Source organism: Spodoptera frugiperda, chromosome 4 (genome assembly GCF_023101765.2).
Source record: "Spodoptera frugiperda isolate SF20-4 chromosome 4, AGI-APGP_CSIRO_Sfru_2.0, whole genome shotgun sequence".
NCBI lineage: Eukaryota > Metazoa > Arthropoda > Insecta > Lepidoptera > Noctuidae > Spodoptera > Spodoptera frugiperda.
The window spans coordinates 9142081-9158936 of record NC_064215.1 but is presented as its reverse complement, the minus strand read 5'-3'; the positions used below and the strand labels follow the sequence as shown (position 1 = coordinate 9158936).

At 33.8% G+C, this 16856-nt stretch overlaps 3 protein-coding genes across 4 annotated transcripts in view; 1 reads left to right on the top strand and 2 right to left on the bottom strand.

Annotated features, from left to right (window-relative positions):
- LOC118272375 (protein ELYS) overlaps positions 1–2297 on the bottom strand; it is a 29287-nt gene extending 26990 nt beyond the window's left edge. The window contains 5 exon segments of the mRNA XM_050707988.1: positions 88–240; positions 528–919; positions 1021–1313; positions 1721–1850; positions 1952–2297. Of these exon segments, the coding sequence (XP_050563945.1) occupies positions 88–240; positions 528–919; positions 1021–1313; positions 1721–1850; positions 1952–2048 (1065 nt within the window). The 5' untranslated portion in view covers positions 2049–2297.
- Positions 2298–2895: 598 nt separating this feature from the next.
- On the bottom strand, positions 2896–12073 carry LOC118272364 (serine/threonine-protein kinase meng-po). Of its 2 annotated transcripts, XM_050707968.1 has the most exons (9): positions 11820–12072; positions 7328–7430; positions 6978–7239; positions 6335–6617; positions 5797–5904; positions 5208–5401; positions 4924–5108; positions 4498–4803; positions 2896–3354 (listed from the first exon to the last, which is right to left on the bottom strand). In XM_050707968.1, the coding sequence occupies exons 2-9, from the start codon at positions 7394–7396 to the stop codon at positions 3232–3234; spliced, it is 1530 nt and encodes a 509-aa protein (XP_050563925.1). In that variant the 5' UTR covers positions 7397–7430; positions 11820–12072; the 3' UTR covers positions 2896–3231. The 2 variants fall into 2 exon arrangements, with proteins under 2 accessions (XP_050563925.1, XP_035444699.2); XM_035588806.2 differs by having other exon boundaries at positions 2896–4803; positions 11820–12073.
- Positions 12074–13451: 1378 nt separating this feature from the next.
- LOC118272365 (protein N-terminal asparagine amidohydrolase) overlaps positions 13452–16856 on the top strand; it is a 66086-nt gene continuing 62681 nt past the window's right edge. The window contains exon 1 of the mRNA XM_050707971.1: positions 13452–13586. The gene's annotated coding sequence lies outside the window, so the exon portion shown is untranslated. The remainder of the gene's footprint in view (positions 13587–16856) is intronic.

The following is a 16856-nucleotide window of genomic DNA, read 5'->3' as shown; positions in this document are numbered from 1 at the left end:
AGATCAAAATCAATCTTTTAATCAATAAACTTATGGAAAATATTCCTAATATTTCTTAGCAATCATTACATGTTCGTATTTATTTACCTGATAAAGACACTTGGTATCAGACAGCATCCTCTTGCCCTGGTAAGTGAGGGAGTACATCACAGCCAGTGGAAACTCCTCCTCTTCGAACCTGTCTATCACTGAGAACACCACCCAGAGGTAGCAAAAGGCACGGGGATCATCACAGGGCTCCTGGAAGGAAAGGATCTAATTTTAGATAATACTAAACTAAATGTCACACCTTTGCCTACCCCTTCGGGAATAAAAAGCGTGATGTTGCATTGCATTAACTAAACTAGATAAGTTACTATATTTTTATAATAACTATAGTGAGACATACTTAACTAAAAAGGAGAGACAGGAGAAAAAGCTGATTTTTAGTTAATTTAGATAAGTTAATTTCAAATGTTTGTAAGTCTTTATGTTTATACTGGATGAAATTAAAGAAAGAATACACAGTAAACTAGCTTGTTTCTTACCTGAAATCCAAAATGTGTAACCGGCAAGCATTCTACATTGACTTGCGATGTGAACTCCAAATCCAAAGTCATAATGTTCCAAATCTGAAACGCTCCGAAGTTGTAACCGACTGCCAGACTGCCCAATTGCGGAATGTATTGCAGTACAGTCACACGGATATGGTCTCTTTTGGCCTTCATCCGCACTGAACCGTCTGGGTTACGGAATATGTACTGGCCATCTACCAAGGAGTTTTCATTCAGTAGGATAGCTAAGTGATCACAGTTTTCTAATGCCAGTTCTCTTTGTTCTCTAATACGGTGAATTGCACTGAACTGTAAGAAGCTCAGGTTGGCTGGATTACTTTCATTTAGAACTAAGTTTTCATAACCTTGGGAGATGTCTTTCAATGCTGAAACAATCATAAAATTATTTTAAATTATGTTCGAAATTTAAATAATGTGTGTAATTTAGGACCTACAAGAAAAAATTAACTGTCTAATAAAAACATACCTTGCATCAAACCAGCTCTATACAAATCAAAAGCGAAAATCTCTCCACTCTTCGTTCCAGCCATGACCACTCCGTCAAAACATGTGAGTGGTCCATCGGGTATTCTATCCCACACCGCTAACTCCGTGACAACCACTTCGGTTTGTATGCAACGGAGTATCTGTGAGCCATTGACATGGAGGACACAGATCATACCAGCTTCGTCACATTGCAAGCTGATAATGAGCTGTATGGAGTTTGCGGTCAATGGTCTAGGTAGCTCCACTACACTGGTCACAAATGTGTTGATATTGCTGGAATAAGAATATTTAATACATATTATGATATACATAACCTCACGCCTGTCTACCAGGGGGGTAGAGACAATGGAATGTCAATTGCTATAATTCTTACACAATTTTTTTGCATCATAAACAGTAATCAGTCTTTTCATGCCTGCTCTTTGAAGTCCTTTTAAAGTTATTTAGTACATAAAAACTGATAATTGTATTTTAGTTATCTTGTAGATTAGTTATTTCTATTTTTAGTATATTGCATTGAACATTTCCTTATTATTTAACACTAGGCATAAAAAGGATGAATAAAATAATACTATGAGTTGTTTAAAAATGTTGACCTAGGCATTTACGGCAGACTCAAAACTAGTCTTAATCTAATTAGCATATAGGTGTTTTTGTAAAGAGTATGACTTCATCCAAACCTCTGTGGAGCACCAAATGTTCGCGCTGCTACTTTCAACCCGGTTCTGAGGTCAACCACACAGAATTTGGGACCCAAAGCCAGCCAGCCATGCTTGGTATCCTTCAAAATCCCGCCAAGAGGTGTCTTATCTGTGAAATAAACGTAATCATGTACGTAATCCTCACCCACTCAACACCCGTATATTATACTCGACTATGTATACATATGAAGTCACCACAAACAAACATACCTGTGAAATCCTCTGTCGGTTGCAGAAAACTAAAGACTGCAGGCGACAAATTTGTCGTCTTAACTATAGAAAACACACTATCTTGTAACTTTTGCATTTTACGTGATTGTTATTACGATATTTTAACTTCTAACCGAAAATATTTGAGAGGTTATGATGCATATTATTGATACGTTTTTAATGTTACGATGTTAGTTTTGTGAATGCGTTGCACTAATTTAGCGACTAAATATTAACCTAAATACCCTAGATGTTATAAAGTTTTAATAGTTTACGAATTTTCATTATAAACTTGAATAGTAATCAGCGCGCGGCGGTATAGAATACGAAAACTTCAAAATTGACAGCTGTTCAAGCCAATGGCGGTGAGTTCAGTGTTGCCTATTGGAATGTCTTTACACGAAACGTGAGCTCAAAGAGAACATAACTTCTACATGAGCGGAACGTGCATTACGCTTTTTAGGTTAAATATTTATCAACTTAATGCACATTTTGAATAGATATTTTAAAAGCTAGCAGTGCAGTTATTTATTCTTATAAAATTATTTTGTATTGTAACATTTTTTTTATTTCAGTCTATAGACAAATAAAACCACCAGCTGATAGATTATAATAGTGATGTAACAGTTGGCCATCCTAACATAGATAGTAACACTGTTATCAGTAACTGTTATTTTGCTATGGATCAATTCCTTGTTGTCGGATAAATACTCAAAATTGATAATTACTTACTAAATACTGAGTATTTATACGTTTTACTAATCCAGTCTTAATCCAAATAATTTAATGTATTTACTCTGTATTTACTTAGTATTAATCCATTTAGAGATTAGTATTTTTTAAATATAAAAACCATATTTTTTAAATATTACCTACTTCTTTAAATTACTTCTGAATTTGTTAATGTAAATGTAAATTAATAAGGATAAAAATTAAAACCGTAGTTAAAAATAATAAATGTATTTCAGTTTTCAGTTGTACATGTTGGAAAGATTATAATTATAATAAAAACTAAACATTAACTTATTTGTCTTTATACTATTCTAATTTCAAGCTGTAGGTCATCTTAAATATAAAATTACACAATAACATTATTTAAAAAGGAAACTATTAAAATAATAAAACTAAAGTATACTTCAACGTAATCAGTTTTGTAAGCCCTTGGCCAAATGTATAGTCAAATAATCACAGCCCTTATAGGCACTTACAAATAGTTTAATCTTCAATGTTGCAGTTTTGTAATTTTCCTCTAAATACAATATAATGGTTTCTTACAATAGTTACGTCAAGTCATTAAATTCGCTGTGGGTTCCAAAATAGCTCAGTGTTTCGACTGAAGCGGCTATATTAGTGTAGATAGGTTCAGCAGGAGCGTAATATGGCGTTTGTAGGTTTTGTAGATTCTGGTTATACAGAAGTTAAAGTGGTTGCAGGAAGAAGCGGGCACGGGCAGCAGAAGAAGAAAAAAGAAAAATAAACAGAATTAGTGCAGTAAAAAGAATAAATAAAAAAGCAATAATAGTGATGGTGAATGCGAGGCATGCTCATGTTACTGATATGATAAGTGGCTTATGAAAAAGTAGACGTAGAAATTGATTATATAGAAAAAAACATGCTAATGTAAATGTTTTTAGAAAAACTGACTGAGAATATTTCTATTCAATAGGTATTCTGGAACCACAATTAAAAGCAAGGGCTAACGTTCTTATGAGCTGGCCGGGCAACATACTCTGTAAGTACATTAAAATTTAAATTTAACGACTGTCTTTTAGTTGCAAGTTAAGTTGATTTTGGTAGGCCTAGGTAGGTAACCGACACTTTAAACAAATAAATTTTGCAACATTAGGCAAATTATTTCAAGAACACACTGATAAAATACGTTTATGTCCAATTAATAATTAATAACACTATTTGAGCAATTTATTTTTACGGTTCACTTGTGCTACTGAAACGTTAATAGTGTTTCTATTCGTTTCAGTTGCGTGAGGATTGATTTTCATTTGGCCCTGTACTATGTTCATCATTGAAGTGTAAGGACTATCAGGAGTCTGATTTTTTTGCAGATTGTTTTCGGCTGACACATTGTTATCGTTACGAGTACTTTTACTATCATACACAGTACTTTTCATAGAAACGTAAGCCCTGTTAGGTGGTTGAGCATTTTTGGAACCTGGACTGAAACCATTTTGTGTAACGACCGGGTTATGAGGTCTCGGCGTACTCGCACTTTCTGTTTTAGGTGGTGTTTGGGTACTCGTAACGGATGGAGCATCAAATGAATCATTCCGAGTGACTTGGAGACTATTAGATCTAGACGAATTAGCTAAAGAATGAAGTGTGGATGTGCTTCCTTTCAAACTTTCCAATTCTTTTGAAAACACCTCTTCGCTTCTTTGAAATCTCTGAGCGTGTGACGTCAATGGTGACCTATTTTGGTTTATTGATGTGGCGCTTAAAGATCTACTCGGTGAATTATTTTGAACACTATCTATTGATGGGACTTGCTTATTTTCAGTTTTATGTGATGATTTTACGGGTTTATTTACTTTTACTTCCATAGATCCGTAAGCACTGTCCTTAGTCGAACTGTGCGATGAGCCTTCTTCTTTCATTCCATATCTTCTAACTACGTTTGCTGGTGCAACTGCTTCTATATTCTGTACATCATAAGATAAAGGATTTCTTTCTGGCGCGTGCTTGACTCCGTCAATAACTTCGCCAGTCCTGGGATTAATATGTTTCTCTGTATCATAGCGTAAAGTAACTCTATGACTTTCATCAATTGGATGATTTCTTGGTCTATGTTCTAATTCTTCATCACTAGCTTCAAACGCAGCTTCGATGTGCTCCTCCTGGAAATATTTTTTTTTGTGAAATATTTCGAATGTTTCAATTGGTGTAGAAATACTTTTTAAGCAATAAATCAATCGATGATTTATGTTAATTCATAGTTTACTTTAAAGTATACCAACCTCTTCGTCGACTTCTTCAATAACACTGTTTTGTATCCATTCACGGATTCTTTGTTTCTTTGCTTGGCGGTCAACAGTTGTTTCGATTCCATTATCTCTAAAATGTTTCAGTAAAATGTTTTTCTCATTAGGGTCACTGTGGAAACTGTACATGGATGGGCAGAGTTCATCAATGTCCTCGCCAGCTGAAATGAAAAGTAATAAATTGTTAGATATAAGTTGGTGTAGTCAAATTTTTACGTACCTACTTATTTTTCTTTATCACAATCAAATGGAAAACTCACCAACTCTATCAGTATAGCCTTTGCCAAGCCATCGATCATCTAAATAACGAGGAAGTTCTAAGAAATTGTTAGCCCTCTTCTCTTCTCTTGGTTCAACAAACTTTTTGAACATTTTCTGTGCCCTCGATGAAACCATTTTCCATAACTTTGGCGGTCTCTTCAATGGGTTTGCACTGCTGTACCAATTGTAATAGCTGTAAAGAGAAAATGACATTTTGAGATGATTTATTTGTAGTACTGACTGCCTGGCCTGCAGACTGCCTCGTTGGCCGAGTAGTTGCAAGTGCGACTGCCGGGCAAGGTGTCTCGGGTTCGATTCCCGGGTCGGGCGAAGTATTATTGGGCTTTTGGGCACGGAGTCTGGGAATGTGCCCGGTATATGGCAACAGGCTCATCACGTATTTCATGGGACTTACAACATAAACTGCGACAAGTGGGTGTACATTGTACAGTCCCTATACGTGTCATAGTGTGCACCTCTGCCTACCTCTTCGGGGATTAAAGGCGTGACGATATGTTATTTGTAGCAATTAAAACAAATTTTCATTACATTACTCATAGTTCAATGTGAACAGAATTTGGATATTACCTGGTGTATCGAGGGTCATCAAAAGCAGCTTTTTGCCAAGGCAAACATCCAGTGAGGCAAATGAAAATCACGATGCCAAATTGCCAAATATCATGGGTAATTAAAGCTCTGAAAGTGAAGAAATAAACATAGTTTTAGATTGACGCATTTGTGTTGAAAGTAAACAAAGATTCCTGTTGATGTTGATTTGTAAAACTAAATGCATTTAGTTTGTTTATTATTCGTTAGACTAGCTCTTCTCGGCGATCTCACAGATTTGCTTTTTAGTTTTTGCTTTTTATTTAAGTCTTATGTATTCGATCTATATAGCTTTCTCTAAAAATAAAGCTACATATTAGTAGAATAAACCAACAACAAATAGAAATACTGTCAATATAAATATGTAGACAAGTTAAAGATCTTTTCGCGCCGTGTTGTCTTATCGATGTTGTATGCTTATTTGTCTACTTTTAAATTATTTTCTTTTTGCCTGCAATATTTTATAACGGTGCAAATAAACTATTTTTCTTTCTTCCTTTCAAATAAAAATATTACTCACTTGTAACTACTGTCCATGGACAATCTAAGTACTTCAGGAGGTGAATAGGGTAACCATTCGTTTCGTCTTCTCACAACTGATAGAACTTTTCTCGTTTCGCCAAAGTCACATAGTTTTATTCTTGAAAAATCCGATTTGAATATAAGAATATTATCAAGTTTTACATCTCGATGTACTAAGTCTCTTTGATGAAGATGCTCTAATGCAGCAGACAATTGCTTGGCTACCCTTTTTGTATGAATTTCACCAATTCCAGTGTCGAGCATATTTGATGTAAGATCACCTGAGAAACAAAACATGTGTATTGTTAGATTTGGTTACAAAACAATTTATTAGTGCATTCTTTTCATGAGAAAACATAAATGTGTTTGTGTACATTTCTGAAACAATGGTATTATACTAAAAAACAGTGCACTAGTATTCAATACTGCATTGACATTAATGACGACTGGCACTGGAAATGTGCTAGATTTAATATTCATTCAAATCACACCGTGTTTTGGCTACAATCCAACATCGAGTGTGTGTGGACCGGAGTAAACCGAGCCTGGATTACTCAGCGTTTAAATTTTGATTTCCGACATAAATTATGAATATTTTATTATAGTCAACATTATAATTAAACATAATTAATCTATCTTACCCAATGGTGCATATTCTTGGCAAAATACATAGAATCCTGCCGTCTCGAAGGCAACATCGAATGTAGTTACAATATTTCTATGGGCACTTAAATGTAAACTATAGTGAAACTCTCTGTAGAAATCCCTAATGGACACGTAGGGCTTCGGTAAGGCTTTTAGGACAATCTCTGTATCTGATGCTCTGTGTTCCACTAGCAAAATTTTTCCGAACCATCCTTCTCCAACTATTTGTAGAATGTCAAATTCTTCTACTAGACTCACCTATAAATAAACAAAAATACAGCTGAGTAAAAGTGCTGAAGTTTTAACGTCCGTAATAAAACGTACGTATACAATAAATAAATCTTACTTTTTCCAATTCGAACTCTCTGATTTTGTGAATAGAGCCGGTTAGGGCCCTTCTCGAACCATTATTCATCTTGGAAGCCACAAGCAATTCATTCTTTTATAATCTGGAAAGTGCAATAAACATTTCAACAGTTTTGTAAGCGTAGTTTTATAAGGTATTTAAATATTTAGGTATGGCTGTTGCCGGTGGGTCGAATGGGCGTTTCAAGTCGTCCCAATTTCTCGTGAAGTCGTTGAGTGAATGCTCTTGGATCAGCGCCAGGACCTGATGTCTACTCCAGATCCAGACGGAGCACCAACGTCACACGGTGACGTCACCTAACATCTCATATCTCATAAAGGTACCAGATATTTTATGATGTAATGAAAACATTTTGAAATATGTTTTTTCCTGGACTTTATATATAAAATTTATTTTACATTAGTTTTACAAGACAAACTGTAAATTAATTTTTAGAAAATATTACACCTTAGTATCTACCTACAAAAAGAGAGATACAGCTATTGTGTTTCTGGATATAAAACGAGCATTCTGAACTAGAAACAAGCTAGATTTAAACTGCTTTTCATCAAATGCATTAACGTACCTATCTTTCTTGTAAAATGTGCAATAAAAAAGGCGTAACGATGGTTAATACTCCTACGCATAGTGTCCGTTAACTTTGTAATCTATTGTCAAAATGATCGAGCAACAAATCGTAGTTTATCGGTACTAGGTCAAGTAATAAAATATCCACATAATAGTTATCCAGCTGCTATTAATCACACATAGTCCGAACAGACTGTTTGTATATGTTTCATGATACAAAACAGAAGTTTCGGAACATTCCAAATGGGTTTCGAGGGTGTACTCTTTAATATATCAGTATTGTTCTCGAATCAAATTGATTTACGTACTTAAACACTTATCATGTATAAGTATTTTTGGCGTTCTTTCATGCAATACGTCTTTGGAGTCGAGTTCATGTGCATATGTATCTAGTATCTAGTTATTATTTTGTATTATACAGTAAGTAAGTAAGTAAGATATTTAAGAAATTGTGGAAGATGAAATTGGTGAAATTGATTAATATGACTTAAAAATAGAGAGTTGGTTACGAATTAACTATTTTTTTTAAATAAATGTTTTTTATTGAATGATAAAGATATTGAAATAGTTTTTAAGAGGTATTCCTCGAAGCGCAACTGTTTTGAAGCGCACCTCTCCAAGCGCACCTATTTTATTTCCTCGAAGCGCACCTATGTTTTATTTTCGACTAGAGAGGGGATGCTAACTGAAACTATCGATAATAAGATATCGATAATCTGATACACGTAGCGCTATCTATGAGCAAATAAGGTTAAACCTTTAAAAATAGTATCTTGTCGATGTATAACATCGCAAAATGAAATTTTCCGCTTGAAACCGCCAATCAACGACTTTTATTAGTTATTTTATACAATATTCAAGAACTCTGTGCTCGTCGACCATAGATTGTTATTTTTTTAATAACAATCAAACGACTCAGTAATGCGAAAACGATTCAGTAATACAAATCAAACGACTCCTATCAAGCTGAAATCCATCGAGTCGTTCAGGCTATCCGCTACTTTGTATTTTCTTTGTATTTGGATATATCTAGTGTGACTCTCACAGTAATACAAATCAAACGACTCCTATCAAGCTGATCGCCATCGAGTCGTTCAGGCTATAAAGTGAACAATATTCGAATCTGGCGCCAAAAATCCGCCATTTTGTTTTTTTTTATTATTTTGATATATCCAGTGTCACTCTCACAGTAAATACGAATCTAACGAGACCTCTTAAGCCAAAATCCATCGAGCCGTTTAGGCTGCAGAGCGTGCCAAACAATTATACATACTCTCTAAAAACATAACCCTCTTTCTGGCGCAGTCGGGTAAAAAAATAACAATCTATGTTCGACGAGCACAGAGTTCTTGAATATTGTATAAAATAAAAGTCGTTGATTGGCGGTTTCAAGCGGAAAATTTCATTTTGCGATGTCATACATCGACAAGATACTATTTTTAAAGGTTTAACCTTATTTGCTCATAGACAGCGCTACGTGTATCAGATTATCGATATCTTATTATCGATAGTTTCAGTTAGCAGTCCCTCTCTAGTCGAAAATAAAACATAGGTGCGCTTCGAGGAAATAAAAATTAATATTTTTAATAGTTCCTTGAAGCGCAACTAACGGGTGCGCTTCGAGGAATAAAATAGGTGCGCTTGGAGAGGTGCGCTTCAAAACAGTTGCGCTTCGAGGAATACCTCGTTTTTAAAAGCGACAATCGTATTTCTAATTTAACGGGGACCTTGTGAGAAAATATACTTAATTTGGTACTCAGGGAAACATATTTTAAAATATTCACTCAAAATAATAACAATTGACCCTACTGATTTCGTCTAAACTCGAAGTTTTTACCGGAATCTACTGAGTAACAAACTAACAAGTCATAGGTTTAGTTAAAACCGATCTAATCCAAAATCTTTAAATTGATCCAGTATTTTGACAGAAACTCATTCATTAAAAATCTATCTCAATTAAACGACTTTGGATAAAAATTTCGATTGGCACAGTGATAGCCCTATCATCGCTAAGTAACTAGTAACTGCTTTATCTACGCAAAAGGGAAAACATTCTTACGAATATTAAATACAACATTAATGTATCGAAAAGGTGTATTAATTTTGCTTTATACACTTTTACATTTAGGTTTGGGTTGTTTCTCTCGCAATTAAATTATAAAAATATTCGATGTCGCGCATACTGTACCTACACATAAGAACATTGACAAATTCATAGGCTGACTCATTAACTTTGTACTTACCTACTTATTGCTTACAGAGACATTTAATTTTAAATATGATTACGCGACATGTGCTACAGACCTACCGCAGCGTAAAGTTCGTATCAAAGGACCAAATTATAGTAAGAATCAACAAAGAATGTACATGTGTCTGCGACGTACAGTGGTTGCTTTTTTACCCTGATGTGTTTAATTAAGAGATTTTAATAGTGTAAACAAATGTTTAGACGTCTGAAATACTACTTAATTGCGATGTTTTTGTTACTTAGGTTTATATGTAGGGTACATTCGTTGCATCCATTACCTACCTCGCCAAGTAGCCAATACTCACACTTTTATCTATTTGCACAATATGCAGGTACAAAAGAGAAGCTAACGAGAAAGCTAGTTGACGTACCTACTGATACATATATTAGGTACAGTTTGTAAACCCCGGTTTTAAGTGACAGTAGAAAATTGGTCACTAAATATGAAATTGAAATAAACTTTACTTAATATTGTTAATGAAACAGTCATAATAATAGTGATACCTAACCTAGGTATCTAAGCTTAACACTATCTATAATTTACTAATTTTTATTCCATGCCGTTAATGGCTATCCTTGTTTTATGCCTTCAATGGACTGGTCCCATGCCGTGTGTGCATAAAGAGTCAGAAAGAGTCATATGTACATAAAGAGTCTCTCGTATAATCTTTGAAAGGGCCAGAATAGGACCAACATTTAAAAAATATACGTACGATTACGATAGAATGTGCTATACTAACTACGTACGTAGATTCCTAATGAATCCGAATGGTAATCTAATGAGTGCTGTATCGACTGTACGAGTCATAAAACAGCTTATATACCTATTTGAAATTGAGGTAGAAGTTAGAATGTTATTTCAGTAATGCAATAATGCAGTTCCAGACTTGTCTATATTAAGATCTAAATACGTAAGCAATGCAAGCTTATTACTAGCCGGATATGTGTGCCTAATACTAATAACACCAAACTAATATTTCGACTATTGTATTACCTACGTATGTGTATTTTGGCATGGATTTAATTCACAATCAGCAACAGTTTGAATTCTATATGATATTCATAAACATTTCAAATTCCAACAATCGATTTCGGACTGATTCTCATGAAAGCAAAAAGCTCTTTCTTTTCAAAATTTTAAATAGAGACCATTTTAGTAATTTAGAGTAGACGAATTTGGTAATTACTTAAGAATGATGGTCTTTTCAATGCGAAAGGAAAATTTAAAACTTTGTTATTTCTAATATGTTTAAAGTTTTTATTTACAAATAACAATAACCTTCTGGAATCACCTGGACTACATTACTTTGCATATTTATAACTTTCCTAACAAGTACCTATCTAGTGAATTTTATGCATGCAAAAGCAATTTTCTGTCACTGTTTTTATAATAAAATGCGTGATATCTAATTTGATGTCTAACATTAAATATACTATTGAATGTCGTACGTATATTGACGATAAAAATAACTTATTCAACCTTGCTATAATTCAATGGATTGGTATTTAATTCATACGATATGACGCTGATTGTCGGTCATTGAAGGTGAAGTTTAAGACCAAATATAGAAAATCATTCAGCTCATTCTACGGACGGGACGCGAGAGGTTAATGACCATAGCCAGCTTAAACATTAAATACAGAAATGGAAATTACCAAAATTCAAAGGGCAGGCGCCCTTGTTCACATAAGACACACAATACACTTGGACTAAATCCAATCACTTGTACCACTCAAATTTCACGTGTTCTCTATTTTTCATCATTATTTTCATAATCACTTGCTGATAACACTACAAACACATCAGGTAGTAAAGGGTTTGGTTATCGTAATATGCCGTATATTTGTGGTGTAGGGCGGAACGGGCTGGGCGTGCGGCGGTGGTGTTCCTACTGGCGGCGCGTACGCAGCGACACCCGGGAGGTTATTTTTGTGCTACTGCACATACAAAAATCAATTTGTGACGGAAATGTTACGATCAACGACCTGGTAAGTGAAAACTAGAAGTGCATTTTCTTGTGTAGTGAGAAAGTAAAAGGAATTTACATTATTAGGTAATAATACGAATTGTTGAGGTGTCGTCTTTCAGTTTATACTGGGTCTGCCTGTTGTAGCCGGGTTGGTGTATACAGGTAATAGCCTAGCCGTAGTTTTTAATAGCTTGTGTCTATTCTACATTATATGCGCTATTAACCTACTAAATAATTATGGCAACGGAAGCAGGTAGGCTACGTTTGCGTTGGTATCTGGACATCATCTTATACCTGTCTCTGTCCAGGTATAAGAAAGTAAATATGATATACCAGTAATTCGGTGTTTACTTGCGTATCCTAGTAGACGTAATAATAAATGCGAAGACGTGTCTTACAATTTTATGCCCAAACCGCAGAATATCTTTAAATATATTTTACTGCTATAGATCGGACCTTGGAATTGGTTTATGTGTAAGTAATAGGTATGTGGTTTAGGGCTACTTTTAAGTTTAGTTATGTTAGCGTAAGCGAAGTTTCGCATCAAACTACACTGTCTCGCTAGAAACAAATGAGATGTATAAAACTTTATCAAAAAAATGTAACAGACTAATGTTAGTAATTTTACTTTGAAGGATTTATTCAAATTCATGCAGACATGACACAATTAAGTTTCATAATAGAGTAGGTATTTGTGTCTATAAAAATCTACCTACGAATTTATATTATAACGCAAATGCAGTGATTTATTTTATGTTGGCGTGATATCAAATCTCAATTTTTTTATTTAATGGGCTTCTACAATGAATATTTGTATAAAATATTATTGCTTTCATAGATGTAACAAACAACATTTATGCAGTACGGAATTCCGGCGATAGAATAATTCAAGGATAACTGAAAAATAAAACACATTCTTTTATTTTTTCAGTTTTTTACTTGAGTAGAATTGATTTATTAAAAAGTACCTACATAAACAAAAAGTAATACAAAAACAAGGAAAATTTTATTAGAGTAAATTTTTTATCGTATTCTTCTTCCAATTATTATTCATGTTTGAGGGTTGATTGTATAGGTTCCGTAAATCATAATTAACGAATTTATTAATCTATATAATAACAAAAAACAACTGTTTTAATATTAGTAGCTAATATTATACTAATTATGAGCAGCACTAAATTAAAATTTGAGTTATTGTCTATGAATGTTCAGTAATGCTCTCTCTTTTACACTAACCTCCATTTCCGTTCAAAAGAGTGAGATAGCATGTTAAGTGACATTCTAAAATTCGAAATGGCTAGTGTGTACTGTCACTGTTGTTTATTGTGATGTGTCAATGTCAAGATTATTTTGAAAAACTGATTGTTTGATGTATTTTGTTTTTGTTTCCGTATAAGTTATTATTTTAAATTATTTGAGTTCTTTCATGCAATAAGTTGACGCCATGATTTCGGTAAGTTTTTTACTCATACATTATTTTATTTTTGAGGTTATGTCAATGTTTTGTTATTGTTCATGTGCACAACGATTTTTTATTTGCAGTAAAAATCTCGGTTGTAAATCAAATAAAATCTAATTGGTAATATACTGAATTAAAATTAAATACCTTGCCTTATGATATAACTTTTATTCTCATTGTTTACATTTTTATATTCGTCAATAAAGTCAGCTGTTAACTCGACCTGTTTTTTCTCTAACTTTTTAAAAACATTACTGACACGTGGTATTGTTACATTACTTATTCTTTACATGTCTGTAAAATATTTTAAATTTAATTACTGGTATCAAGAAAACAAGTAGAACTATCAGAGTAGGTACTAATTATTTTGTAAGTAAATCTAAGTAGTAGCAATCTTATTATTTAAGTTGCAAGTATGTTGTGTTGTATAAAAGAATGATGGAATGGACATCATCACATAATGTGTACCGATGACTGTTGATGAAGCGAAAGAGATGTGTAAGATTTGTAGTAATTGGTATAATGAATACTCTGCCTTTAAAAAAACGAGATTAAAAGTTAACAAAACAAATCATAATTAAATCATAATAAGAAAACTTACTTCTTACAAGATTAACTTATAAGACTGCTATGAACATGCAATTCAAATTGTCTACTTGCCAGCAAAGTTTGGTATAAATCATTGAACAAAGCATGCCATACTCGCTATAGTTACCTATACAAAATTATCCGACCTGCTTCGATACTTTTGTCTTTTCAAATAAGCTTCTGCTATGCTATATAAGCTTCTTCTTCTAAGAAATATATAACAAAATAGTGAAAATACATAAATAAAAATCCTAACTTTAAGTATGCAATACTTCTGTCTTATTGTTGCATGTCTCATAATATTATTAATATTTTAATGTTGTATAAAGTAGCACTTAGGAAAGTAATTGTTCAATTCAAATTATAGTAATCCCTAATTCTGTTGGAATCGCTTTAAAAATGTTTTAGGAGATAGTCAAGCTTCTTTACATCATGATTTTAAATCAATTTTTTTGGTAGCTAATTTTGTATACAGCCACATATTATTACAGCTTGGTGTAATTTGTACATAAGTAATATTAATAATAATGTAGTGTATAAGTGCAAACTTATACACTACATTATTTATAAAAAAAACTAATTCAACTGTAAACTCCTTTAGGTAATTACATTAATCTGGAATCAATATTATACATTGATCTAGGAAGCGATATAAAATTGGTACTGAGCAAACACTTACTGACAAACAAGTATTTTAGTCTTTTATACTTATTAATAAAAATAATTTAAATAAGTTATGTATAATCTTTGAATATCTACCTATCTATGTATAGATGACCTTAAATACTTGCTTAGTGAATATACAATATTAAATCATTGTTATTGTCAGTTACTGGCTAATTCAGTTGTGAATATTTAATTAGCTTTTTATTGAGACTCTGTTTGTTCATGTTGAATGAAAAATACGCATTTGTAACATATCTAGTAAGTCTGGTCTGTTGTGTACAATTTGTACGAGTTTGCTTTACATTGAACGAAAACGAAACGAGACCGCGTTCGGTGCTCTTATTGGTTGGTTCATTCGTGCCGGCCAATCAGAGCGCCGCATCTTAGAAATGCGTATTTGCAATTTACAAAGCCCACTGAAGGCTTAGTACGAGTTTATATTACGTTGAACAAGATCGAAATGTTTACCTGCGTTCGTCACTCTGTGCCCTTAGTACGAGTTTGCTTTGAATAAACCAACCAATCAGAGCGCCGAACGCACTCTCGTTTCGTTTTCGTTCAATGTAAAGCAAACTTGTACTAAGGGTACTGGAGTTCTTAACACCTGTCTCACACAAAACTTCGCATGTAACACCAGCCATTGGTAGTTCGTTAACTGTTACGGCTGCAACCAATTTGCTATCACACTAAAAACTAAACTTTAAATGGCTATAAAAACGGATTCAATTGCATTGCATCGCATCCTCTTTATCACCGGTTTAGACTTCGTGTTTAGATGGTTGTAGAGGTTCTTAAACTCGCCTGTCGGAGGCCTGGACGGTTGAGTGGCATTTTTATGGTGGCGACACTTGAACAGCAAAAGTTCTTTCTATTTTTTGCAATTTCACTATTAAAAGTATGGGTACAATGTTAGATAGTTACTTCAGGGTGTTTGAGGTTGGTTCCAAGTTCCAACGCACGAAGTAGCTATCAGGTACATACTTTAAAATGATAGAATTATTTTTGTATTGTGTTGTGTTTTGGCTTTACTTGTCACTTTAGGCTAGACTATAGCTGCGGACTACCTAGCGGGTTTACCGGGGCTTCGGGTCAAAAAGCAGGAGTAGGAACGGGGTGGTTTTTAGTCCATAAGAGTCTGACTCTCTCTGGCGTCGCCCAACGCGGGAGAAGTCATTGGATGACTTTTTTCCCCTTAATAAAAAGGCTAGACTAGGCTCAAAACTGCCAAGCCACCCAGCACTTAGATATTAAATAATAACGATGCTGCAGGTATTTCCCTAGCCCCATGTCTATAAAAATAACTATTCAACGTAATTGACACATACAATTCTATTATGGGAAAAGACAATTTTCCTTAAAGAGGCTGGCTATGTACCTAATATCTAGAATAAATGTTATCCTAACCTTACGTTCTACGAATCATTTTAATTACGACACGTAGCTAATAAAGTTTACTGCAAATCACTTAATAGACGGCTAATTGTCGTGAATTATAAACTAAAAGGTTCATTTATGATCGGTGCAAACTTCAATTGTGTTCTATTTGCATTGCTAAGAAAGATCATTATGGAATGTAGAACTGATTTCGTATTCAGTACAGTCGGTGTCAAAAACTGTTTATACACTGAATAAAATAGGTAATCGATGTTCGAAGTTTTACTTCTTTTTTTTAATTGAGACAACATAGCGACATTGTTATAATTTATTTAAAAATCATGTACATATTCGTTCTATATAATTTTTTGGGTTTTAAAATATCAAATTGTATTAAATAGTACATTATAGTGTACATAAAAACTTGCCCTTCACTCGTAAATTCGTCCGCAATACTTATAAAAATAGTCCCGGTAGTTAATTCAGGTCATGGCCTGTCCGTATGCCTAAAAATCTAAATACGCAATACGCACGGTTGTTTTTGCGACAATGCTTCTCAAAGACATTCCTCTTTTATTATTCTTACAACTAAATGAGCGCTCTCCTACATGTTTTCGACGTGCGACATTGCTCCCG

What these genes read in the sequence shown, in the direction of transcription:
- LOC118272364 (XM_035588806.2), bottom strand. Translation starts at nt 7,396, where the DNA reads ATGAATAATGGTTCGAGAAGGGCCCTAACCGGCTCTATTCACAAAATC. An exon ending in TCCATGGACAGTAGTTACAA is followed by an intron (nt 5,905 to 6,334) that starts GTGAGTAATATT and finishes CTTCACTTTCAG; the next exon opens with AGCTTTAATTACCCATGATA. An exon ending in TTGAAGAAGTCGACGAAGAG is followed by an intron (nt 4,804 to 4,923) that starts GTTGGTATACTT and finishes AAATATTTCCAG; the next exon opens with GAGGAGCACATCGAAGCTGC.